The 25772-nt window shown below is 51.9% G+C and overlaps 12 protein-coding genes across 12 annotated transcripts; 7 read left to right on the top strand and 5 right to left on the bottom strand.

The window, feature by feature from the left end:
- Positions 1-1250: 1250 nt before the first annotated feature.
- On the top strand, positions 1251-2285 carry CLAFUR5_06563 (uncharacterized protein; the record flags this gene model as incomplete). The annotated part of the gene is made up of 1 exon (XM_047905711.1): positions 1251-2285. The coding sequence occupies one exon, from the start codon at positions 1251-1253 to the stop codon at positions 2283-2285; it is 1035 nt and encodes a 344-aa protein (XP_047761635.1).
- Positions 2286-4140: 1855 nt separating this feature from the next.
- On the bottom strand, positions 4141-4860 carry CLAFUR5_06562 (Trafficking protein particle complex subunit 2; the record flags this gene model as incomplete). The annotated part of the gene is made up of 3 exons (XM_047905710.1): positions 4141-4254; positions 4368-4596; positions 4676-4860. 3 exons carry the CDS (start codon positions 4858-4860, stop codon positions 4141-4143), a joined length of 528 nt encoding a protein of 175 aa, XP_047762154.1.
- A 219-nt stretch (positions 4861-5079) lies between these two features.
- CLAFUR5_06561 (54S ribosomal protein L31, mitochondrial) lies at positions 5080-5732 on the top strand (the record flags this gene model as incomplete). Its single annotated transcript, XM_047905709.1, has 2 exons — positions 5080-5129; positions 5177-5732. 2 exons carry the CDS (start codon positions 5080-5082, stop codon positions 5730-5732), a joined length of 606 nt encoding a protein of 201 aa, XP_047761637.1.
- A 652-nt stretch (positions 5733-6384) lies between these two features.
- Positions 6385-8469, top strand: CLAFUR5_06560 (uncharacterized protein; the record flags this gene model as incomplete). The annotated part of the gene is made up of 1 exon (XM_047905708.1): positions 6385-8469. The coding sequence occupies one exon, from the start codon at positions 6385-6387 to the stop codon at positions 8467-8469; it is 2085 nt and encodes a 694-aa protein (XP_047761638.1).
- A 615-nt stretch (positions 8470-9084) lies between these two features.
- CLAFUR5_06559 (uncharacterized protein) lies at positions 9085-9483 on the top strand (the record flags this gene model as incomplete). The annotated part of the gene is made up of 2 exons (XM_047905707.1): positions 9085-9226; positions 9281-9483. 2 exons carry the CDS (start codon positions 9085-9087, stop codon positions 9481-9483), a joined length of 345 nt encoding a protein of 114 aa, XP_047762529.1.
- Positions 9484-10173: 690 nt separating this feature from the next.
- Positions 10174-10836, bottom strand: CLAFUR5_06558 (MFS-type transporter; the record flags this gene model as incomplete). The annotated part of the gene is made up of 1 exon (XM_047905706.1): positions 10174-10836. One exon carries the CDS (start codon positions 10834-10836, stop codon positions 10174-10176), a length of 663 nt encoding a protein of 220 aa, XP_047762038.1.
- A 37-nt stretch (positions 10837-10873) lies between these two features.
- Positions 10874-11365, top strand: CLAFUR5_06557 (Isocyanide synthase xanB; the record flags this gene model as incomplete). The annotated part of the gene is made up of 2 exons (XM_047905705.1): positions 10874-11217; positions 11281-11365. 2 exons carry the CDS (start codon positions 10874-10876, stop codon positions 11363-11365), a joined length of 429 nt encoding a protein of 142 aa, XP_047761536.1.
- Positions 11366-12574: 1209 nt separating this feature from the next.
- Positions 12575-12910, bottom strand: CLAFUR5_06556 (4-nitrophenylphosphatase; the record flags this gene model as incomplete). Its single annotated transcript, XM_047905704.1, has 1 exon — positions 12575-12910. The coding sequence occupies one exon, from the start codon at positions 12908-12910 to the stop codon at positions 12575-12577; it is 336 nt and encodes a 111-aa protein (XP_047762541.1).
- Positions 12911-13650: 740 nt separating this feature from the next.
- Positions 13651-14582, bottom strand: CLAFUR5_06555 (E3 ubiquitin-protein ligase TOM1-like; the record flags this gene model as incomplete). The annotated part of the gene is made up of 2 exons (XM_047905703.1): positions 13651-14459; positions 14510-14582. 2 exons carry the CDS (start codon positions 14580-14582, stop codon positions 13651-13653), a joined length of 882 nt encoding a protein of 293 aa, XP_047762726.1.
- Positions 14583-15254: 672 nt separating this feature from the next.
- CLAFUR5_06554 (Methylcrotonoyl-CoA carboxylase subunit alpha, mitochondrial) lies at positions 15255-17396 on the top strand (the record flags this gene model as incomplete). Its single annotated transcript, XM_047905702.1, has 1 exon — positions 15255-17396. One exon carries the CDS (start codon positions 15255-15257, stop codon positions 17394-17396), a length of 2142 nt encoding a protein of 713 aa, XP_047762543.1.
- An 814-nt stretch (positions 17397-18210) lies between these two features.
- Positions 18211-18804, top strand: CLAFUR5_06553 (uncharacterized protein; the record flags this gene model as incomplete). The annotated part of the gene is made up of 1 exon (XM_047905701.1): positions 18211-18804. The coding sequence occupies one exon, from the start codon at positions 18211-18213 to the stop codon at positions 18802-18804; it is 594 nt and encodes a 197-aa protein (XP_047761538.1).
- Positions 18805-19360: 556 nt separating this feature from the next.
- CLAFUR5_06552 (uncharacterized protein) lies at positions 19361-20924 on the bottom strand (the record flags this gene model as incomplete). Its single annotated transcript, XM_047905700.1, has 2 exons — positions 19361-20720; positions 20779-20924. 2 exons carry the CDS (start codon positions 20922-20924, stop codon positions 19361-19363), a joined length of 1506 nt encoding a protein of 501 aa, XP_047762547.1.
- Positions 20925-25772: the final 4848 nt, after the last annotated feature.

The raw sequence follows: 25772 nt of genomic DNA, 5'->3' as shown, positions 1-25772 counted from the left end.
AAGTCGCGTTTCCCAAGTATCGACTATCGAAGGACATCCCGCGCTATTGTTTGGGTGGCTGGTCATCAAGATTGGCACGCGCTGACTCGCTGGGATGAGAGCAAGGAGGTCTCGGGTGCAGCATCTGTCATGCCCCAGATGTCGAATCTCGATGGAGAAGGAAGAAAGGAGGTGTAGAGTTGGTGAGTGTCGCACAGATCGAGCATCCCTGTGCCAGAGATGCACCGGGCAAAGACAGTCGCGGTGATCACCTTCCCATCAGCCTCATCATCACCGCCTAACACCCAACTGGCGCGCCTTTTTGGCGCAAGAGCTGCTGCATTGCGGACTGAGGCGCCTCGCGCCGACGTGGACAGCAGCGCCTACTGGCTGCGCTGGGACCTTGCAGCATGTTTACACCAGCACACTCCCGGTTCGCTCGCTCTTTCAGTGTCGAAGCGAGCAGTAGTAGCGAGCGTGCACAGGTTTCTGGCTGGCGTTGACTAACGCAGCCAGAGCTGTTCTTCATGCGACGCGCCAAGGTGCGAAACTGGCTGACGCGGGATGTCAAGCTTTCCCTTTGCGCTGCATTATTGAAATGGGAAATGCCTCTTTCCATATCGATGCCGCCTGCACCGATGAAGAGGGGAGGCTGCACACACGCCTGCTCGGATCCATGTCTCACTCCTCCAGTCATCTGAGAGAAATGGCCCTGCCTGCTGCGGCCTCCTCTGACTGTGTGACGCAGCCTGGACCGGTGGAGACGTACGCCGCTTCAAAGCCAGCCCAGAGTCGTCGCAGTCATCGTATGTGATTCCTCTTCTTATTTCCCTGAGCTTTCCCCGCTTGCAAGAAGAAGATCCTCGTCGTTCGTTAGCCTTTTTCTTGCGTCTGCAACTTTCACCCTCAGCGCACCCCACACTTTCCGCTGCACACTGCACACCCCGGGCAGCGCTTCACGCAACAGCTGCTGCTCGACCACCGCCACAGTACGCTACATACATATCCGTACAGCAACACGACGACGACGGACCGGCCGCAGAGTCGGGTACCATCGGACCTAGTCTACTACATCTCTACCTTTTGATCTCTCCATCGCGCTACGGCGCTTCGGGTTGCCTGCGGTAGAACCACCGCACGAAGTACGGTAAACTGCTGTGAGATCTACACCGACGCCCTCCATCCCACGCCACGCACAGGCCAGCTCCTCGCGCATGCTTGCATGCTTGCCAACCACATTCCGACAATCCTCTCCGTGCGTTACATATACCATGCAGCCCTCGCCCGTCTTCACCAAGTTCGAGCCATTAGCACTAGCATCACCATCCGCAGTAGCATTAGGTCGCAGCGCAACTTGGCCTCCCACATCAGCAAAAACTAGCAACGCCACGTCACGCTTCACCACCACCACCACCAATCCCATGGGCAATGGAACGAGAATACATATATCGCAGCCCACTACCCCAACCATGGCTCCTGTCAAGCACCATCAACATCAACATCACACCAAACCCATCGACCTCTTCGAGTATGACCTCGCAGAACACCCAGAGAACCACTTCCTCTCCCCCGTCCAGATGTACGAGTACGAAGACTGGGCCGAGCACTCGGACGACGACGACGAAGCCGGAGAGATAGAATGGGACGCTGGCATCACCGATTTCGCCCTCTTCGACACAGACCGTCGACGAGCACAACAAGGCCAAGCCATGCCCGATCGCTGGAACAGTCTCCTACACAGCCAAGCTTCCGCCCTCCAACGCGCAGTCGAACGCAACCGCGCTACATCTGACCCTTCCCGCCGTGGCGTCTGGACTCCCCTCGTCGACGACTTACCCCAACTCACACCCGACTCCTCCCCAAACCTCAAGGAATCCTTCGACATCCACGCCCACTGCCAGGCAAACACCTCCCGCGGTGCCGACCCTCGGCAGGGCCAAACTATGCCAATCCCCTCCTACCTCCTGGAACCCACCCCGTCCGACGAAGAAACAGACGATGAAGACGATGAAATCTCCGACGCCTCCGACTCCGACTCCGACGATGACCTCCCAGTCGCCTACCTCGTCGAACGAGCCCGTGAGCGACGCCGTCAAGCGCGCCAACTGGAGCGGCCTGGTCTAAGGTTCTCGCGTACTATGTCCGGCAAGCATCATGTGTGGAGACGGCCTAGTAGTGGGATGTATACCCTCAGTGAAGCGCCCGAGGCGGAGCGCAAGGCGGAGATGGGGTTTGGTATTCAGAGTGGGGGGACGGGGGCGTCTGAGAGGGTCCTTGAGGAGGGGAGGGGACGGAGGCGGGGGTGATGCCGGTGCTGACTGGTGAGAGGGGATGTTGTGGGACTGGATTGAACTGAATTGAGGGGTTTTGCGGTGTTGCATGTATGTATGTTGTGGGAGTGTAACAGCCTTACGATTACGGTACGGCAAGGGCATTTGGGCTGGCTGGTGTTTCACGATATGGTGTTTTGGCTTGGCTTGGCTTGGCTTGGCTTGGGCATGGCATGGCATGGCATGGCATTTGCAGGATGGATGGATTCATTTATTCATTCACAGATTGGATCATGCTGATGCTGGCATACTGGATTGATCGACAGCATGAGGGACTTTTGCATGGGGCATTTTCTACGGTTACGGGACCAGCATGAATCGGAATGGATCGCAACGGAATGGAGTGGAATGGGATTTTGGCAACGGGTGTACGGGACCAGCGGCGCACGTTTGGGCGGGCTTGGACTTGGAGTGGAGTGGGGATGAGTGATACCAATTTGGCTTATTGTTGCTTACTTCTTCTTACTTCAGCGAGATATGGGCTACGAATGCGATGAAATGCTCGAGCGCAGGCTGTCATGGTTACACTGCATTTTTTGAGCTCCAGTTCAGATCATTCGACGTGAGGTGTGGGAGGTGATAGGGTCGGTACCGACTGTAACGAGGATCTGTCTGATGGACCAGCATTGTGAGTGTACGCATGATTGAGGCTGATCCTACTGCATACGTGTACATCGCATCCAGCATGCTAGCTGATTTCGTCGCTTCAGGGCATGTTGGATCGCATTGCCTGCGAGTTGCCCTCGCGCCCTCGCGTAGCTGCATGGCCTGTCTCGGCTCTAAGTATGTCGTGTTACACCTCATGTTTTCATCTGTACTCCAGCTTTCTCCAGCTTTCTCCAGCTTGCTTGAGCTTCAGATAGGTTACCGGCAGGTTGGGTGAAGTGCATGATCCTTTGGGTCGACTTCGGTACTGAATGCGCTGGAGGCTTGGAACGGTAGCTTGTGATTGCCATGAGCTGGACGTCGTTGGGTCCGAGATGTGTCTGCTTTTCTTCGCGTGGATGCATGTGCATGAGCGCCGAGATTGTACAATGATAGATCCCAGGATGTTACTGGTGTGTAGGTGCGTCAGGTTCTGCAACGTCGTCCTGTTACTCGATCGCATTGCGTTGATCCAGCTAGGTGATAGGCTACCACCATATTTCCATAATCCTTCACCTCCCCAACATCAACCGAGTTTGTCCCGAAGTTGTCAAAGCATCACTGTCATTCTAGCGGTCTGTAGACAGATGCTGGTACACATCTCGTAGCTAGCTATACAGCGCATGCCACGTGAACAGACACACACACGTTCCCCGCTTTTTGAGCTTTCCCGCCAGTGGGATGGCGGGAGCTAGCTTTGAGGATTCGTCGGCAGCTGATGATTTACAGTGTGGCTTGGCTGTTCGCGGGCCGCGCGCAGCAGGACGTGGGAGTGCAGCAGAATACATCATTCGCGTTCTGATGTACATCTTCTGCCGCGCCTATCAGATCGAATCCTGGCCACACTTCTTGCGTTGTCGCATGCAGCATGGATTGGTTCTCGGTTGGGTTGATATTGGGTGGTTGTACTGTATCTGCTGATCCAATGCAGGCTGCGCGATGGGCTGGGCAGCAACCACATGCTGGGAATGTGGTAATCTGTACGTAGCTACGCATGGCCTGCAGATGCATATGCTTGGTGGTTAAGGTTGCGTCTTCGGATGTTTTCACATGTGCGTGGTGCTTTGCGCGTCATGTTGTAAGCCGAATGATGCTGTGCTGAACCGAGACATGGGCTTCCCAGGCCGTTGGTGTTCTCATCTTGCTGCTGATGCTGTGGTATTGGATGATGGTGGAATGATTGCTTTCAGAGGTACTTCTTTGCCGCGGTACTGACGCGACTTCGGAAGACGGGTGATGTGACTTGGGTGTTTACGTGGTAGAAGGGGTTCATGATGCATTTCATCCACGCTTCGTAGACCTGCAAGGTCACGTTAGCGAAGTCTCGGGATGATATTCCGAGTAAGCGCTGGATGATGTGCAAGCAGTGGAGCCTTGCACAAGCATGATGGAGGCGCGTGGGGACTAGCTTACCTCGAACATGAACTGTCTAACAGCTTCTTCAGTCTGCTGACTTGTCGGGTTGGCAGCTATCAGAGTACTTTGTCGCGCCGTGTTAGGTCGTGATGGTGGTGAGGTCTGATAGCTGGAGTAGGTGGTGACGCTCGGGTCCGGGTTCATGAGTAGCATGAATTTGACGTTGCCGCCGGTGAGGAAGGTGTGGATGTGGTTGTTTTGGAAGCTGTCGACTTTCTTGAGGTAGCTGTGTCGTAGTCAGAACATAGTCATACCGGAAGGCAAGTTCGGCGCAATGTGGATCCTGTGATATGAGGCATGCATACAGGTCTTTGGTAGTCCACTGAGCTTCCTCTACAAGGTCAAGAGCAGCATGTACGATGAATTGGTTCATATGCTTTGCCTCTTCTCGAAATCGTGCAATGCCATCTCCACCCACTTTCGACGTGCCAAAGTCCAGCTCGAAGAGAGGGTTGTCGCGAGTGCCGATGATGGTGAAGTAGTAGGACATGTTGTCATCGAAGTCTTCGGACCAGCATGAGGTCTCACTGATTCACGGCAATTGTGACATGGAATCGTGATATGGTGATAATGCGTTCTTGTTCAATGTTGTCCTCTTGAGCAGCCACCGAGACATGTCCGAAGCTGGGCTTGGCACGACCGCGGCGACACCTCCGTGTGGGAGGAGCACTTCACGATGCATTGAACATTCACCGACACACACATCACAATGTTCGGCGCATTCAGACCTACAGCGCCGCTGTCTGGCGGTTTGTTATGGTACAACTCTCGCTCATGGTAGAGACAACCGTCTAACAACACCCCAGGAAGATCCCATGGCGTCTCTCAGCACCCCAAAAACTACGACATCGCAGACGAATGCGCCGCGTCGATAACGTCGTCTCCGTCCTCGACACAGCTCTCAAACGATCCGCCACGACTTCAATACCCCAAGTGCGGAACTCAGCCCCCAGCGAAGCCCCCACAACCTCACCCTCCACCGGCAAAGCCACCCCAGCTGAACTCTCCTCCACAGCAGAAGGCCAGCGCCTCCTCGAGCACGAAACGAACGCTGATCTCGAATCACGGCGGCATGGTAAAGGTCCCAAGAGAGGCGAGCTCGTTCCGCAACACGACGAAGTCGGTCACACAGGCGTTTCAGTGAAAGTGCACAGTAAGAAACTATTGAAAGAGCAAGCCGCGCAAGAAAAGACTACGAAACTCATTGAGAGGTGGAAAGCGGATATGCCCACAGAGCAGGAGATGTTGCCGAGGGATAAGTATAGCATGTTTGATAAGAAGGTGAAGGGTTATAGGAAGGGTGTGCATAAGTTGCCCAAGTGGACGAGGTTGAGTCAGAGGGTGAATCCGCCGGGCTTCTAAAGGGCGTCATGATGTGTGGGAGCTGATCAGGAGATATGGCGATATGGCGTTCACCGCTGGAACAGTGGTCAATGGAACCATCGGAAGCATTGTTTCCCAGAGTCGCATTGTAAGACGAGGAATGTCTGGTGTATAGAATATGTACTATACACTCATGAATGAGAGACTTGATACCTCAGGCCATCCGGTGCTGGATCATCACAGCTGCAAGAGGTAATCTGGCGGGCCTCCAGCTGTTGTGACGTGGCTCGCGTTACACGACAGCTGCTACCGGGCAAGAGCTGAAGCCGAGAGTCCATTCCAGAGCCTCAGGTGTTCCGCGAAGGAAGGCGCCGTGTCAAGAAGTAGCCAGCATTCCGCTCGGCACTCATCGCCTATGGTCATAAGGGGTTCCACACTGGCACCATCGACACCAACAGCCTGTACCACCAGTGCCGACCACTCAGGCAGTGATTGACCCCCACAGTTTGTACCTTCAGCTGGTGGTGCGCCAAGTCAATTATCGGAAGACACCTCCTAAATCGCAGATCTTTGTGCGAGGCACCACCAGAGGTGCGATGCTCCAGGCCAGGCTATGATAAAGCCGGAAGCTCCCCAGCTGCTCGATCACTCTTGCCCCAACTGATGACCCTCGAGTGCAACCGAAGGCAAGATGACATCGCTCGCCTGTACGTCTCGGAGCTTGATTTTCAATGAACGACAGGGAAGAAAAGGCAAAGGCAAGGATACAGGCCAATCATACTCATCGGGGAAACTCCCAATCGAACGGCTGTGTCAACTTGTCGATGGCATGAGCTTGCTCGATGCGCAAGGTCTCGAACTTGCGTTCCACCGTGTTGAAAAGAACGCGCTCGAGCATGAGCCTGGTGAAGACCAGGCTCTCAGCCCATTCCAGCAGAAGAGAAATCTAGTCGAGACAGGCTTGCAGAGCCTCTTGCCGCAGTCGGTTTCACACGAGCTCGCACGGCGAGGTGGAAGATCGCCAACATCCGCATCCGCACAGCTCTTGGCTTACGGTGCGACCAATAACTTCACAGGACTAGAGGATCTGGTCTCTCCCGTGATGATCTTCGACTATCTCCGACCAAAATTGGTCGACATCTCGGACAGCTTCGGCACGCTAGTCATACGTCACACGCCATTTGAGGCTATACCATCCGTTGGACCACTGTTGGAGACACAAGTCCGGCGCGCGGTCGAGAAGGGCGATCACCAGGCGGTCGGAGCCTTACTGAACCGCAGTGATGCCACAATCGATGTCAACAGCCAGGTCATGCTCTACGAGGGTCGCCAGCTCACCGCAATTGAACTCGCCGCACGTCTGCAGCATCTTGCACTCACCAGGACACTTGTACATCTTGGGACAGATGTCAACAAGACGTACGACAAGGCATACTGCTCTGAGGGCCCACGCAAGATCGCACTTGATGAGGGAGCATATCTGAAGAAATATGGATTCGGGAGAGGAGCTCTCGAGTGTGCTCTCTACAACGGCCGGCCACCTCTTGCTGTAAGTGCAGATCTTGTTGCCACGCTCTTGGACGCCGGCTCGAAGACCCGTGGGCCTGTGCTTCAGACTCTGTTGGCCGGTGGATCTGTGGCCATTGGCTATCTCCTGTTGAGTCGATGTTCTTCGGCCGATTTCGAGGGCTGGCTAACGTTCGGGGCCGTGCATGAAGCGTCCTACCATCTTTCTGAGAGTGATGTCTGCAACCTGGTTCGACGACTTCACACAAACGCCATGAATTTGGATGCTCTGATGCCACGCCAAAGGGACAAGTCCGAGCGGCCGACTGTCTGGAAAATCGATCGATTCCCTCCTTCTCTCATCGACATCGCCATCAAACGAGGGCATCACAACGTTGTGACTTGTTGGTACGAGTTTGGAGCTTCTCTCACTCAAACCCCAATGACTGTGGCGATCTTGAGCCGCGATAGTGACATCTTTACTGTCGTGTGCGAGCTGACCCTGGACAACCCGAGACGCCAACGTGTCTCGGCAGACCATGAAAATGAAGTTAGCGGTCCTGAATGGCCAAAGTTGAAAGGTTGGTCATACTCAGACCACTATCGCGCTTCGCCATTCTCGGAAGCCTTGATAGCTGACAGATTCGCCCATTTGGCGTCCTGTCCTGTAGATATGCGGAATGAACACGAAGTCTGTGTTGCCATAGCAGCTGCGGCTCAGGTCGACGATACTAGGCTTTGGCAGTCGCTTCTGAAATACATCCATGATGACCGGCGCGGTGGCGTTCTGGATTATGCTCTGATCAAGGCTGTCGAAAAAGACGACACCTTGACGGCCTTGGCTTTACTCCAAGCTGGGGCCAGTGTACACTTCATGGCCAGCAGTGCCGCCCTGGGGCACAGCGGTAGCTTGGATCGCGGCCTTGGTCCACCACATTCACTTGTAATGGCAGTGCATCCCCAGACCAAAGTCTTGGTCCACGCCTTGTTAGACCATAATGCGGCCGACGGACTGTTGTTTGACGAGAGCAACATTCCTGTCGCTGAAGCCGCCACACCGGGTGATACTTTTATGATGCAGGACCTGATCTTTGCTGGATGCCTCACGGGAAGCGGTCTGGAACATGCTGTCAAACACCGCAACGATATCTTTTGCAGAGCCCACCATGATGCTTCTACGACCAGCCTGTTGCTTCCAGACCCACCGCGATGTACCGCGCTTCCAGCACAGCATTGGCTACCGCAGGACGCCACGGTGATATCGATATGACTCGCCTACTGCTCGATCATAACGCCGATGTCAGAGACAGTGTCCTGACGGTCGCCGTGACTGATGCCCCGTATTTATTTGATATGCTGCTTGCACAACTTCACGCTGTGCATCCCTACAGCCGTCGTGGCTCCGGCATTAGTGCCGTGAGTGCAGCTGTGCATTCGGGACGTTCGGACTTCCTCCAAAGCCTGTTGGCTTGTGGCCTCGAGGCTGAAATGCTGCACAACAGCTCAAATGATTACAGATGTCTGAGCCCGCTGGCGAGAGCAATCGAGAAGGACTGTGGCAGTGACCTCGATCTTGTGCAGCTATTCTTGGATCATGGTATAGCTCTGAACGGAGTAGTACAGCAATACGGAGCCGCTGTGTCTGAAGGCGACGGCATAATAAGAACATCGCTTCTGACAGCGATCTCGACAATGAATCTTGCGATGGTGCAGCTGCTTGTCCAACGTAGCGCAGATCCAAACCTCCCAGCTTCGAGAGGAACCTCTCGAACACCATTGCAGCATGCCGCCGAACTTGGCAACAAAGAGGTGGTCAATCTACTTCTTGCACTGGGCGCAGAAGTAGACTTGGCCCCTGCCGCAAGGTACGGGGGTACGCCCCTACATGGGCGGCTTCATTGGGGTTGCTGAGATCCTGGTCGCTCACGGTGATGACTATCGTAGATCAGGATCGCCAGTTGGTGGCTACACAGCACTGGAAGCTGCAGCAGAGTGTGGGCGCATTGATGCTGTCAGCTGGCTCATAGGTTTGGGTCCTCACGAGCAGCACGAACTTAATAGCGCGGCCGAGATGGCCGCAGGTAAGGTTCACATTGCTATCGCCGAGCTTTTGCAGGCAGCCCTTGAACCAGAAGATCCGTATACTATCCTTGAGCCCGAGCAAGGTCCACTGCTCCTCTTTACTGCCAGCCAGAATGGCCAGTCTGGAGTCGAACAGATACTTCATTACAACCCTATGGCGGCGACTGCAGTGCAGCACACCGGGGCTGTGGAGAAGGGATAAGAGGAAGAGGCAGAAATCGAAATATTTGCACTCAACAGCGATATGCACAATGAGAATGGCGCTTCTACCGACAAGACACCCCAAAGACGCTGTACCTGTCCTCACTGTCACAAGATACACAGCAATGCCTCCGCCCTCAAAAGACACCAACGCACACAACACGACGGGGAGCGAGACCACATCTGTGGGACTTGTGGTAAGCCTTACCCACGGAACGATTCGTTACAACAACATCTCAAGACGCACGACCCCACTGCAAGACATCTTTGCGTGACTTGTGGCAAGGACTTTAGTAGGGGTGATTATCTTCGTCAGTATGAGAAGAATTGTGTTCAACATGCACCTATGGAGATCGATTGAGCGTCTGAAAGCAATATGGATTACCGGGAACATAGCTTCTTGCCGAACGTGGCGCAGATCCCAATCCTCCAGCTTCGAGAGGCATCTCTCGAACACTACTGCAGCAAGCCGGAACATGGAAGTCATGGTGTGACAAACGACGACCGTTCTACGCCCGTTGCGACGGTGTCGCTCACCGCCGCATCACCCACATAGCCCCGACTAGTACTATCGCACCACAGACCATTGTCATTCCTCCGAAAATTTGCGCATACAGGAAGCCGCCAGCTTGCGCGTCGATCAACGCACTTGCAATCGGAGGTCCTGTCCGCGCAGAAAAGCTGATAACGCTCAGGACCCTACCGCTGCGCGTGCCCATTTCTGATGATCCACCGCCAGGCTCCCAAGACCTCCGAGGAAGAGGGCCTGCACTGCGTTTGCGCAGAATCCACATCCGAGAATCCACGCCAGCAGGCCGCCCGAGCTGCGAACAACTGCCCACAAGTATAGTGACAGTCCACCCGCGAGAACGGCTGGGATGAAGACATGTAAAACGGAGGGAGCAACCGTGACCAGATAGGCCGGGAGGATGCGGCCGGCAATGCCGATGCCATTGAGCGCCATGATCCGATAGAAAGATTGCGTTGAGGACATCTCCAGCACGTCCGTTGCGAAGACGGTGATGGAGTAGTATGCAAAATACACTCCCCACAGCACGAGGAAAACTCCGATGGTGTACAACAGGTATGGCAGCTCTGCGAATGCGGACCATTCGAAGATTGGAACCGATTTCCGCGCCGCCCTCGGTGGTCGTACGAGGACGAGAGCCATGGCTGAGTTGGCCAGGAAGACGAAGCCCATGACACGGACGGTCCAGGCCATGCCAACGCGACCTAGCAGTTGTCTCGCAATAGCTGGAAACACCATACCACCGGTAGCAGCGCCTGCTGCTGCAAATGAGACTGCGAGTGGCCGATATCTGTTATCGTAGTAGGTGCTAATAAGCGAGATCATCGGGGTGAATGTCAAGCCGTTGCCAAGACCTACACAGATGCCTTGGAAAAGAAACAGTTGCCAATGTCCGCCGGGTGCCTACGTGACCATCAACTCGGATGGCCTGGTCTACAACGATATCTTGAGCATTACTGACGAGGATGTCTACCATTACGGCAGTGGGCTCCGACAAATGGCCGTTACGAAGGGATTCAACCGACTGAAGTTCCTGCGTATGATGGACCTCATTGGCCTTCATGACTCGCCAGATATGACCAAGGAGCAATACCTTGCAACCGTCGGCATGTCGCGCAAGACACTGGCCGAGAAGTACGGGGATCCAGACTTCAACGCACGTCAAGCCATTCTGAAGGATCCAGACATGGACCTCACCTACTGCGGGTTAGTATTTGCTCTGATTCCATGCCGACTTGTTCTTGAGCTACCTGGCTGATCTGTGCATAGGTACACCATATGCCTCGAGGAGGATCTTCACTACACCCCCGTTAAACTGAAGCGGTCAGCAGCCATGCTTACAGACGAGCTGTGAAGAATGTCGCCGCACAAATGATTACACGCGGCAAAGCCTACGCCACTGTCGTCAAAACGACCGTCCCACACTACGTCCGGTAAGTGAAAATCCATAGAAGTCCCTGGAACTTCCCCCAAGAACTGATGGTTGATGATGCAGTCTCTCCATTCACCGTTCCATTGGTCTCCACAAGGTGTCCTTTCCGCTTGTGCCTTACAGTCAGGTCACTTTTCTATGACGCCGTGGCATTGCTGCATCGCCGTCTCGCACAAGGACGAATTCTGAACTGCGCATGCTGTGAACTTGCGCAAAGATCACGACTTGATACGCCAGGAGGGACGGTCGTACTACTTCCGCGATCGGGACGAGGTCTGAAAATGGGACACTCCAGTGGAGTTTGAATTTCTATCCGAAAGGCGTTTATGTGAAGGCTAAGCAGAGCGAAGGAGAGGCTTTGCCGAGACTTGGACCAAAAGAGTTGGAGAAGGTAAGGAAGCTGAGAAAAGGGTTTCAGACAGTCATCGTACTGGGATTTGCTTAAGGGGTCTTGATGACGCGTCTTTTCTGCGACTTTAAAATGGCTGTGGGACAGGTTTCATACGAGTGCTAGGATCACTCTTTCGGGAGGCGTTGCTGGGGGTGTAGAATAGATTCTTTGCAGATTTAAAAGTGATGGGTACGAACGGCATGTTTGAGATACTTATAATGAGTTCAGCCCAGACCTCCCATCTACATGCTGAGGAGCATTTTGTGAACTCGCTGCTCTGTCTGTCGGCTCCTGTGCCTTTGGTCACCATGATTACGCCCGCTCAGTCTGCTCATTGTGCTTGGTGCCGTGCTGATCACGACTACTGAGTGGAAGAAGGGGAGAACAAGACAGCTCATAACCTACGTAAGGGACTGCATCTCTCGTTGGTAGGCATCACTAGGCATACGTCAGAATCTACTTCAACTCCAGAATGCTTTCGGTCGGTACTCAATGGAGGTTTAAGGGTTGAACCTCCAGTCCTTTCTTCCCGCCACGCTTTGAGGTTTCGACTTGCAATTATGCGAAGAGGGCAAGGGGCTGGCAGTGCACAGTGACACTACCTCAGAAGTGACTTAGCAGACGTGACGATGGGTCGAGTGGTGAGTGGACAGGTGAGACTCGCGAGATAAATCGGAGGATCACAGAAGGTCTAGCGGCGTTGTTCTCAAGCCGAAATGGCTCAAACTTGTGGTCGATCTTCAACCTAACAAATCTCCCAGTCCATCCACGTACGCATTGGGGACAACACTTGCTCCCTGCGACAAGAAGTCTTCCTTCTTGGTCACGCCCGTGAGGACGGCCAATGTGCCGCCCAGTCCGCTATCAATACCAAATTTTATGTCCGTATCCAGCCTGTCACCGACCATGCAGGTTCTACGCCTATCGAACTTGAATTTGCCTTCCACCACGTCCATCATGGCTTGGCTCGGTTTGCCTAACGCCAGAGGATCTTTCCCGATAGCGGTTACCAGCGGCGCATTCGCGCTGCCTGCTCCCGGGAACAGGGAACTAGCGATAGGCAATGTCGAGTCCATGTTCGTTGCTAAGAAGTGTGCACCTTGCTGGCGAACGTACGCGTGGCCTAGTGCGTATTGTTCGCTTGAATTGGCTTATAGGCACTTGTTGCCAAATGTTGTCAAAGGGTTTCGCCATCCGCAGCATAATGACGGAGTTTATACAGCGTCTTCGTGCATTAGAGTAAGAAGTGCCCCCAGCTCGCACACCGTGGACTTCGACCGATTTGCTACGATCCTGGATCCTAATAGGGTGATCGGCCCGGGTGTTAGAACGATATGTCTCAGACACTGCTGGCAGAGAGATTCTGTGATCACAATCTACAGCGTCTTGCTGCAGTGGAGTTTTGCTTTTAGTGGCCGCTGCCAAAGACGACGGCTGATTTGCTGGGATCAAGGATTCTGCTAGGATACTCAGGAAGAGGAGGTGACTCCGCTGTAGGGGGACGCTATGTCTTCTCGCATTCGTAAAAGCATTCTCAAGTGGTGCCACAAGCTCTCTTGCCATCTTCTCTGAATTGAGGCACGCCGTCAGTGTGGGATGTGATTCGGATGCGCGCCTTGATCATCTCTTTGTGTCTAGCAGGTGAGATATCGTGGAAAGTGCTTCAATTCTAGGTAAGCATTTCTTCTCACAAGTGTGGTGAATCTGAGGGCCAATCAGCAAAAAGGCACGAGAGAACTCAGGTGAACATGCGATAACAAGGGTCAGATAGCCATGTGCTGGAACTTTGCTCTGGTACCCAAACCGCGCAGAGCACCTAGAGCCTCTGCCATAGTCCCGAGAACAGTCGATCGAGCTCTTCCTCGCTCCAACCCAGCAACGACTCGGGAGGAAGAACGTCATGTACCACAGCAGCAAACGTATCGAGCTGATCCTTGACCGACCTCTCCAAGACATACTCAGCTACGAGCCGAACGTATTCCTCCTTGTGTTCTCCAGTGACGGGAATGTTGCGTCCATTGTCGACGAGATCGATCGTCTCCGTGACACCGAACTTGTCGATGTTGATGGAGAACGTCTTGCCGATTGCGTATGCCTCATGGCTTTCGAGCATGGCAGTCAGCGTAGAGTAACGCTCTTCATCAACATGCTTCAAATCCTCCATCAAGTCCTCTGTAGACAACGGCTTAACCTCATCACCTTGTATCTGTCTCAACATAGCCTTCGTCAACCGCCGTGGCAGCACCTCACTTTCTCGAATCGCCATGCCAGTGATACGACCAGCTAACTTGAAGAAGTTCAGATGTTCCGGGTTGATGCCGGAGTACGAATTCGGATGCACTCTGCCATGCTCCAGCAAAGAAGCTGTGAACAATACAAAGTTTGGATCAAACATCTGCGCAAAGACTATGGCGAACCACTCGGACACAGTAGCTGGCCCTCTGCCGTGGAAGCGGATGTCTAGCTGAATGTTCTTGATCTCGTTGGTGGTTTTGTAGAGCAAGCTTTTGTAAGAGTCGAGGAAAGCTTGGTCTGTACGAATGTTCATGCGATGGAGGTGTCGCTCGTACATGTAGCCGATTTCGTGTAGATTACGAATGAGATTATCGCGCTTGGTGGTGAAGGCTGGAGTGTGGTGAGCTACTGTTGACTGACGACCATGCCCGACGACTGACCTGAGTCTCCTGGCCCAGTCTGCTGCTGAGCGTCGCCGGTGGCAGTGGCGTGATCTGTATCTTGTGTGGACATTGTCGTAATGGCTTGCTATGAGCGTGAGATAGCAGCTCGATAAGAATCGCGATGAGCGAGGAGCTGTACAGCTGTGTCACTCTGCACAGAGGCAACCACCCATGGCGGAGTCAAAGTTGACACTGAGGCCTTCGAGTTCCTGCATACAGGCAGGCGGCAGGATTGTGCTAACGTTGTGGTAGTGGCATCGCTATTGACACACTCTTACCCGTATTCATCTTGCCTCTCGTATCGAAGGTGAAAGGAGCTCTGAGCCCATGCACACTGTTTGTGGGTGTTCTCGTCTCCTGTATGGCCAACAGCCACGTTCCATGTTCTTGGAAGGAAGAACAGCATATGAAGGAAGCGTCATAGTGTGATGCAAGCACAGTACATGTATGCTGGCCCAGTTCGAGCAAAAGCAGATGTCGGGGGGACATTCTGTTGTACAGGCCACCGTACAGCTGTCGGGCACCAAATTTGTGCAGCTCTGCACAACTTGGCCCCGTCTCGTGGCTGTGGCTGGAAGTGTGGCTGGTGCCCCTCTCCACAAACTTCTCCCCACTTTCACGCGCTCACCCGCGAGTGCCGCGGATACGTCGCCATTGCATTGCTCGGCCCAAGGGACATCAACAACATCTTTTTGTGCAACACAGTCCTCATCTCCCACTCATGTAGACCATCTTCTCCATCATGAAGTCTATAATCCGCAGAAGTGTCCCCCCAGGCCCCACCAATACCGCCCTGGCCAGGCGAGGCCGAAGATGGCAGTCAACACAAACAACCACGTCTCCCGAGCCTCTCAAGTCCATCTTGATAGCCAATCGTGGTGAGATCGCTCTACGTGTTGGACGAACAGCATCTCAGTATGGTATCAGGACTACAACTCTGTACACGGATCCTGACCGGTTGTCACAACATGCTCTCAGCTCGCCATTCGCCGTGAACCTCGGTTCGACTGACCAGTATCTCAATGGCTCTCGCATCATCCAGGTCGCCAGAGAGAATGGCTGCCAAGCGATACATCCAGGCTATGGCTTCTTGTCCGAGAATGCTGCTTTTGCAAAGGCATGTACTGATGCCGGCATCAAGTTCATTGGCCCTCCGCACACCGCGATCGAGGCCATGGGCGACAAGTCCAGATCCAAGGAGATCATGATCGAAGCTGGTGTACCATGCATTCCCGGCTACCATGGTGCTGGCCAAGATCCGAAACGTTTGGAGCAGGAAGCTGAGAAGATGGGATACCCTGTCTTACTGAAAGCTGTCAAAGGTGGCGGCGGCAAGGGCATGAGGATTGTGATGAAGGCCGATGAGTTTCAGAGTCAGCTGGAGTCTGCCAAATCTGAAGCACGATCGAGCTTTGGAGACGATGTGATGCTGGTTGAGAAGTATATCACCACACCACGACATATTGAAGTGCAAGTCTTCGCCGACAAGCATGGGAACTGCGTGGCTTTGGGAGAGCGAGACTGCAGCATCCAGAGACGTCATCAGAAGATTCTGGAAGAGTCGCCTGCCCCTAACCTGGCTGAAGATGTCAGGCAAGACTTGTGGGAGAAGGCTAGGCAAGCGGCGCTTGCAGTTGGATACGAAGGCGCTGGCACTGTTGAGTTTATCTTTGATAACGACACCGGCGAGTTCTTTTTCATGGAGATGAACACTCGACTTCAGGTTGAGCATCCAGTTACTGAGATGGTGACTGGTGAAGACCTCGTAAGATGGCAGATTATCGTTGCCGAAGGAGGAAAGCTGCCTCTTACCCAGGACGAGGTACACGAACAGATCAAGACTAGAGGTCATGCCATCGAGGCCCGTATCTACGCCGAGGATCCAACGATGAACTTCATTCCTTCTACTGGCAAGCTGCTACATTTGCGCACGCCGGTTGAAACAGAGTCGGTGCGAATTGACGCTGGCTTTGTACAAGGCGATGAAGTGTCAAGTCATTACGACCCGATGATTGCGAAGTTGATCGTCAGTGGTCCAGACAGAACTGCCGCCCTCCAGAAAATGGTCACAGCGCTTGAAGAGTATGAAGTTGCGGGACCAACCACGAACATCGACTTTGTGAAGCGAGTCTGTCAAAGTCCGGATTTCATCGCAGGTGATGTTGAGACCGGGTACATCTCGAAGCACCACGACAAGCTGTTCGCCAAGGAAGACATCACGAATGAGGTGTGGACTCAAGCAGCGATCGGCCTTTACGAAGCAGAGCAAGCACGAAGGCATGCACCCAACGCACCTGTGCAGCCACAGCAGACTGTCGGCTTTGGAAACGCCCCACAACCACGAGAATTCCACCTCGTAGAAACATCCACAGATCCTCAAAAGACCAACAAGCCTGTGCACGTCCGCGTGCTGAAGACAGCAGCGGACACATACCAAATCACAATCAACGACGAGACGTTCACAGCAACGTCCTCATACCACCTCGATACCAACATCATAACATCCTTCTTCCCCCACACCAGAATGTCCACAACCCTCATCCGCGATCCCGAAACCAACCACCTTACCCTCTTCCAACAAGGTCGCCAATACAACATTCACCTGGCACTTCCCAAATGGGCAGAGAAAGCCTTGGGCATGAAAGATGTCGCCAACTCTGTGCTGGCGCCGATGCCCTGCAAAGTGCTCAGAGTTGAAGTCAACGAAGGCGACAAAGTTACGAAGAACCAGCCGCTGATCGTGATTGAGAGTATGAAGATGGAAACCGTGATCCGAAGTCCGCAGGATGGAATCGTCAGCAAAGTGGTGCATAGGCAGGGAGACGTGGTTAAGGCTGGGACGAGCTTGATCGAGTTTGAGGGTGGGGATGAGGTGGAAGGGTGAGGATATATCCAATGCACTGAACTGTCAAGTTGATAGATGTCGATGATGCTGTTTCTCGCTGCCATGCAGATAGACGACGACGACGTTGTTTCTTGTACGTCGTTGTGGCTGTACCGTCCCGAATGGTCGCACGGAATGCCACGTCGGTCGTAAAACCACCAGACGTCCTTCACCCACCCGTCAGAAAATGCGCTTCCGTGCTTCCCCAACTACCCTATCCCTGCAAATGACAGCACTTGTCCTCCATACCGCTCGTTCACGACGCCCAAAACTCCCGTCAGATGTGGCACTGTGGCACTGCAGAAGCAACCGACGGCGAGAGCGCAAGCACACGACACGACACCACGATCAACAATTCTACTGGACCACGAATCATTGACATTCAGAAAGTGTTTGCACGAATCAGACAGATTGCGATGTGGAGTACATGTACCTCAAAAGTTCACGGTTGGCTCGTGCAGGTGAGATTCGCCTCATGTACAGTGACGTCTGTGTCCTCCATGCAAGGGCGAGAGTCTGGACTCGCAGCGCCATGAGCGCCATCCTCGGAAAGGCATGACATTTTTGACATGAAAGCGGTCACAAGATCGCCGCATGCATTGGTGCCGCATCTTTGCGCTCGTAACACAGCCAGACGTCATCATCTTGACTGTGTACTATATATCTTATCGCTGCGGGCGAAGGATTCCCAGGTTGCGTCAGACCATCTCCACCATACATGTAGCTTCATCCTTGGCAATAAACATTATCTCTTCAAGAACCATAAGGGACCTCGGAGACTTCAGCATAATAATCAAATCGAAATTTTCCAACCATGGCTGGCCTCGCCCTCGCAGGCCTCATGTCCTTCTTCGAGGACGGCAACAAATACAGCGACAAAATCCTCGACCCCGTCTGTAAGCAAATGCCCAAAGGTGGCAAGAAAGCGTCGGAGAACTACCACGGGAAAGGAAACACCCCCCGCGACTCTGGATCCGGCTCAACTCGACATAAGTCGCGGTCCTCACGCGAGGATCGCGATGATTACAATTCCTCTTCCCGTCCCCGTCATCGCTCCTCGCGGGATCACGAGTACGACAAGTATGACCGCTACGATGATAGACGGGATACTCATCACAGATCTTCGCGAGATAGGGAGAGAGATCGAGATGGCCGGGACCGGAGGCGGTACTCGGAGTCTGAGCATCGACGTCCTTCTAGGAGGGAGGAAGAGAAAAGGAGGAGTTCTGTTGATGATTATTCGCGGAGGAGATCTTCAAGACGGGATGAGAGATCTCGACCTCCGCCGCCGAGGGATGAGAGGAGGAGGGATGATAGGGACAGGTATAGAGATGAGCCGCCGAGGAGACGGGAGAGGGAGAGTAGGGGTGTGAGGAGTATGAGTGAGGATCCGTGGCGAAGGAGGTGATGAGCTGGGTCAGTGGGGCTGGTAGGGTGATGTGAGATTGTGTTTGAGTGAGGATTGGTTGTGATGTCTGGCGGATGTTGGTTGAAGCAAGCGATGTTTGTGCTTTTGTATGATACCCTTGATGTGATTTGCATTACTTTGCGATGATCTCGTATGATCCGCGAGCCTGCGAACTGATGTCCTCATTGATTCATGCAGACTGAATCCATTCTCATCACCGGCTGCGTCAGTGTTGACTGCTCATGTCGGTCACGGCTGCTTCTCCACTCTGCTTGGAGCACATTCTTGATCTGCTTGAGTGTCGCATGTCCTGGGTCGACTCGGTCGCACCGTGCTCCGTACTGTCATGACAATTGACCCTTGCATGGAGAGAATCGCAACATTGTTGCCGACAGCCAGTCCTCCAGGTAGACATCAGCATCGACAACCAAGACTCTGCTCGTAAGCTCGACGACCAGAAGCAATGTCTTGCCACATTGATACATAAGTCAAGAGACTCCCCGTGTTTCTCGAAGCAACGCTCAAATCGCCCTCGATCCGTTCAAACCGCCCCTACTCATCCAGCGACTTTGCTCCATCCACCGATCCAGGAACTCCGAGACGGCCGACTCAGAAACATCCTTCGCCCGATCCAGAGGGTCGCTGCAACAAAGCCAGCCATCACAAGATACCCCAGATTGGTAGTCGATCTACCCACTCTACCCGTCCGCGTCGTCGGTATGATCCTAGCCACCGGCTTGCACGGCTTCGGGGTAGGCGCAGTACCACCCACGCAGAAGTTGATCGGGACCCTTTTGCTTAACTTATGATCAATGTCCAGATCAACAGGCTGACTGACTGGATCGGTCAGGCTTGCATCCGGCATTTCCGGTGGCATGCCGTTCATGAAGAGTGCACCGTCATCCTGTTTCGCAGTCGCGCTAAGTGTTTCCGTCCAATTGCCAGTCTGGTTCTGTCCGTATGCGGCGACACGGAAGGAGTAGGTGGCGCCGGGTTGGTAGAAGGGCCATGTCGCCCATTGGTTGATCAGCCTTCCCTCCGTTTCGAAGGGACCTCCATTGATTGAGATTTCCGCTTTGTAGAGATATGCGCCCCATACTGGATCCCATGTGGCCGTGACGCCGCCTTCTGGGTTCTGCTCCACTCGCAGATTGCTGGGTATGGGAAGGTACCGTTTCAGGCTTGGATCGTCCTTGGGCGGCGGTACGAGGGGACAGACTCCAATGCCGAAGCTCTTCACCAGCGTTTCGGAGAATGCGTAAGCAATGTGGTAGTCGCCCCATGAGTTTGGATGCAGTCCATCAATGCCTCCCGGGCAGTCGCAGTTACCGCAAGCGTAGTTCTCGGCCACATGTACGGGATACACTGGCGATTCTGGTGTACTCCATCCTGGGATAGCCTTTGGCAGCATGTCGTTATACGTGATAATGTTATCAGTTCCATCCGGCGCAAAGCTCTGATAAACCGCATTGCCCAAAGCGATCTCGATGTTAGGCGCAGCTTTGCGAGCATTTTTGATCAGAGTGGCCATGTTGTCCAGCGTGTCTTCCGGAGAGCAGCAGAACGCCAGGTCGTTGACGCCGAGGAGGACCAGCATCATGTCAGCAGGGTAAAGCTCCAACACTTCTTGAATCCAGTCTTTGGCGGCAAGCACAGGCCGGCCTGAGGCGGAGAAGTGATTGCTGTTGTTCAGGAATGCAGGATCGACGTCGAGCGCGTACCCGCCATCCCAGTTGCCTCCTTCGTCCCATTGAGATTGGTCTCTGCGGTGTTTCGAAGATATGGGAGGAATTGGGTAGTTCGACATGTAAGTGCCAGTGTACGGGCCAACGAACTCGACAGGGTAGTCAATTTCTTGGAACCATTGCCAGAGACGATATCGCCATGTGTGATCACCATGGGCTCGTTGTGTCAGTCTGCCCGAATGTCAGGGTTTCCGCCAATCTCATCAAATTCTTGGAATGCTCTACTCACGAATCGCCTACAGCGAGGATCCGCAGAGGCTGTCTGCCTGTATTGCCTGACCCGGCTTCAACCGGATTTGCTTCCACAAGTGTCGCTATTGTTGCCAGAAGGGTGAGCAGGATGGCTGACCAGCGGCCATGGTCACATCTTATCATGCCTGATGCGAGCGAAGATTACTTGCCCGAGCACTGTGAAATGATGAAGATGATGATGCAAGTGGTAACGAGAGCTGCCACGTGGTGAGGTGAGGTTCTGACCCCTTCCTAGTCGACGTTTGGTGCATCCTGGCGGGAAACACCTGACCAATCTCGGTGCTGATGGAATGCAAGGCTTTTCGCGGGGCCAACCCCGGTACGGCGGCGAACCAGTGAGAGCGCAGGCAAAGGAGGAATGTAACGAAGCATCGAATGATATCGGACCTGCCCATTCGGGTTCAAGGATTTGGTCTTGTTCGATGTATCCCGGCCCATAAGGGAAGACGAGTCTTGTCGGCGTGCGATGGAAGGTCCGGATTAAGGGGCATTACGAGGGAACGAGGAATGAAGGGCAGGTCCTGCGATGGGAAACGGCTCGTAGACCAGTCATGAGTCGTGAGGCCTCGTAGCAGGTTCGGTTATTGCGGATGATATGCGTTGTGGCTTACACAAGCGTGTCGGGAAAGAGCAACGCCGAAAGAATGTTTTGCTCTTTTCGACGGCAAGAGGGTAGCTGGCAGATTGCAGAGGGCCTCCTTGTCAGACGCAGCACGGTGGATGTACAGAGGGGGCTTTCCATGGGAATAAAGATACATGGTGATGGTGGACAGCGTGATGTTGTGAAAGAAGACATCGGTCTTGCTGGAGGACTCAGACCCAGGCCAAGGCGCAAGTAGACTAGCTTATTATGCTAACGTGCTTCACCACCGAGCGGGCCACACTACCGAGCGGGCCACTTTTGCCAAGAACTGTACTACTTCTACTTTAATTACGACGGTATCTTAACACGACGACATCCTATAGAATCGTTACTAGGAGGACAATTCCTCTTTAGATTCTTCGCTATCTAGTAAGTCTACTTAATAGCTACGTACGTTATACCCCGACTCGCTATATCGCTTAGAGCGTCGTAGCCTTAGTACTAGCCGAACACTATCTAGCGACTCTCTACTCACTTCCTACCTCCTAGCATCCTCTAGAGGTATTAATTACGACGCCTTATCGAAGGTTAGAGACCCTCTAGACTGAATATACTTACGCTTTCGTGCTTTCCGCTATATAAGGGCCTCGTTAGACTTACGTAGCTTACTAATCTCGCTTCGTATAAGAGCTATCTAATACGCTATATCTCTACTCCCTCTCTATTACCCTATTAAACGACTTTCCTCTTACTACTACGCCTTTCTAAACCCGTACCGACGCTCTAAGACGTAATAACACCTATTATAAACCCTGTCTTATCGAAGTGATAGGTGTCCTAGTTAAGGATACTATACTTCTCCTTTATATTACGTATAAGTAAGAACTACTTCTCGACAACGTCTAGATCTTCTATTAGGGCTCGCTAACGATCGTATCTATATGTTATACAAACCTTTAGCTCACGATACCGCCTAATAAACCTGTCTATCTAATTGAGACTAGCGGGCTTAAGACCCTTCTCTTATAGTAATAAATCGGCCATTACTCGTATACTAGCCTTTAATAGCGGGAAACCTCTAAGATCTAGCTCGAGTATATACTCAAGTATCACCCTCTTTTCTAGCTCTATAAGCTTCTTCGAATTAGGCTCGTAGTCACCCCGAGGAGGTCGTCTATTTAATCAATACCCTAGTATAGTTCGAGACGCGTCGTATACCTTTATAGCAAGTCGATTCGTGATTATCGCGTCGCGTTTCGTAGCCTAGATAGCTAAGGTCAGTTTAGCCTTGTTTAAAGAAAATAGACGCTATAATAGTAGTTATATAGTTATATCTATAGAAGTAGTATAGTTTTTAGTAAAAGTGGCCCGCTCGGTAGTATAGCCTACTTAGTAGTAAAGCACGTTATACAATATAGCGTGCCTAAGCTCTAGTACTAGCTCCGAGGTACTATAAGCCCTATCGTAATCCGAGCGTATATATAGGTAATAGCTGATTATTATCAAAACTTAAGGCTACGTACGCTAAGAATTAGGTAACTAATTAGTCACCTATAGCCTCTTTAAGAGCAACACTTATCTATTCTAGATAGATATATACAATATATATTCTACTTTTGAAAGACCCTATATAAGCCCGTATAATGACTTCTGATACTTCTAACGTAATAGTTATAAGCCCGGGTAGCGCTTACTAATATTCGCTACGATAAGGATATTAGTTTATTGTTAAGATGTAGCATCTCAAAGGGAGTCAACAATTAGGAAGTGATCTAGTAGCCTAAGGCATCTACGATGACTTAGCTTGTAGGGAGATACCTTCTCTCCCCTTTAGCTTAGATAGACATCCAATATAATCAATATATTAGTTCCTAATCTATTGCTATATGCTCGTACTATTAGTCAGTTAAAGATTGATCTCTTACTCTACTCCGCTACTATCTACCCGTACCTATTTGACAGGTTATAAGCCCGGGTTTGTGCAGGAATAAGAGCAACCTATATTAGTATAGGTTACTTATATCCCTTGCTATCGTAGCAGAAAACATCTGGGAATTAGAAGTCTACCCCGTCTATCCTATTAAGGAGCTTAGTTCGATACTAAGTAATAGGTAACCTAGACAAGGACTCTATACGGCTTACTCAAAGCCAATACCTTAAAGATACTCTATAGGCAGAACTGTATCGAGATACTATCAAGAAGGACTTCAAGTAAGTCATTTGAAGCTCTGCTAGGAGACACAGACCTGTGTCCTAGCCCCGAGACCTCACACCGCTCCTTTACTTTACTAAGTAGGCCTTAGTATCCACACCTACGAACTTTCCTATTCTACACCAGAAGCCTTAGCAGGATCTGAGCCACCACTTTGGAACATACACATCTTGTTTCATTACATCTAATTTATTATAGATCTATACCAAGAGAAGACAGAGGAGAAGGGAGGCAAAATCCCAATTCTTAGGAGGGACAATTGGAAGAGATGGTTTAACCTTCAGAGATACAAGATAGAGAGCCAATCAGCATTCTTTACAATTGATGACCTAATAGAAGTGTCTTTTGACAACATCAAGGGCAAGACTCTGAAACTCTAAGAAGAGGCTACAACCAAAGAGATCCTTAATACGCTAACATGGACAAGACACAATACAGTATGCAACTTCAGTATCCTTAGTAGGATCACAGAAGAAGATGAATTTGAGCTTAAGGGCTCATGTGAATCTGGAAGAGCTGCTGAGAAGTGGGTGTATCTCTGGAACAAGTATAGCCAGGTGCTACCAACCTATGCACATGAGCTCACAAAGCAATTTGTGACCTTTGAGATGAGTGAAGAGTTCACCATCAGATCTGCATGGACACACCTGGTTTCTCTTAGAAAAAGGATTGCTGATGTTGACCCAGAGGGTCAGCATTACAGGAAAGCTGATGTGAGGATGACCCAGCTCTTAAGCTCACTGCCACCTGACTACTATGTAGCCAGGGATACTATCATGGCTCAGCCAAAGATAGATCATAAAAGGACCTTAAAAATCCTTGAAGCTCAAGAAGCCAGGTTGGATCCCTCTAAGGCTGAGTATGGCATGGCAGCCACCTGGGTCAAGCCCTCAGGTCTAGCAAGACCACTCTCCTGCGTTCTCTGTGAGAAGGATCATCTGATCAAGGACTGCCCTAGTTTGCCTAAGGCAAGAAAGGTCCTTAGATCTCATTCCCAACCACCATCTTCCCAGAATACAACACATGTCAAGAAGAAGAGAACTCCACTACCCACTTCAAGGAGGACACCAAGAGAGAAGTCCTCTATGGAAGAACTTAAGAAAATGGTGAAGAAACTCAGCTCTGACATGCTGTCACTCCAGAAGAACCAGGCCCAGTCTTATACCTCTAAAGCAAAGAAGACTAGAAAAGGTTTCTCCGCCCAAGAGTCACTATGCAGCTCATCCCTAGAGACAATGTCTGATGATGATGAGTATGATGAAGTGGCTCACTTAACTGCAGAAGTCCAAGGCAAGTTCCCCTCGTCAGAGTGGTTACTTGACTCCTATGCTTCATCCTATATGACTGACCAAAGCTGCCTCTTTAGATCTATGACTCCCTTGACAAGGAAGAAATGGATCAAAGTGGGAGGTGGGTTTTTATTGGCCACTTATATTGGGAATGCAGAGATGAGTAGGAGAGCTAGCAGAAAAGTTGTTTTGGAAGATGTCCTGCTTGTACCCAAGCTAGGAGTGAACCTGGTTTCATAGAACCAGTTTAGCAAGCAGTTTGGTGTGCAACCTCCATCATTTTCTCTTGTTTCCCCCTCTGGTGAGACTGTTGTCCAGACAAAGCTCCTTAGGGGGGTTCCATTCATTGATGAGATTTCTCCTCTCCTACAAGAACGGGCACATTACTCATCATGTGCACCACCAATAGAGAATGCCTTTGTGACTGCTCAATCAGAGACCGACCTGAAGCAGTGGGAGCTTTGGCATAGAAGATTTGCACACTTTGGGAAGAATTTGCTCCAGAATCTTCACAAGGTAACAGACTTGAAAGAACCCATTCCTATCCCTAAGGATAGCTTTCACCAGTGCAGAGTATGCTCAATAGCAAAGATGAAGAAGTACAAAGGCAAAGTTACAGAGAGAAGACCTGAAAGACTTACCCTTGTATCTATTGACATATGTGGCCTACTACCAATCTCAAGACTAGGATTCAAATACTGGCTTGAGATTGTTGACAACTTCTCTAGGAAGAAGTGGACCTTTCCTCTTAGGAAAAGAGAAGATGCTCCAGTTGCTCTCTAGAACTGGAAGATCAAAGCAGAGAGGAAATCATCAGCGCAGCTGAAAGCAGTAAGACTTGACAATGCAAAAGAACTTATTGCATTAGTGAAGCAGTGGGAGAAGGA

This window comes from Fulvia fulva, chromosome 5, assembly GCF_020509005.1.
Source record: "Fulvia fulva chromosome 5, complete sequence".
NCBI classification, from domain to species: domain Eukaryota; kingdom Fungi; phylum Ascomycota; class Dothideomycetes; order Mycosphaerellales; family Mycosphaerellaceae; genus Fulvia; species Fulvia fulva.
This window is presented reverse-complemented; position numbering and strand designations above follow the sequence as displayed.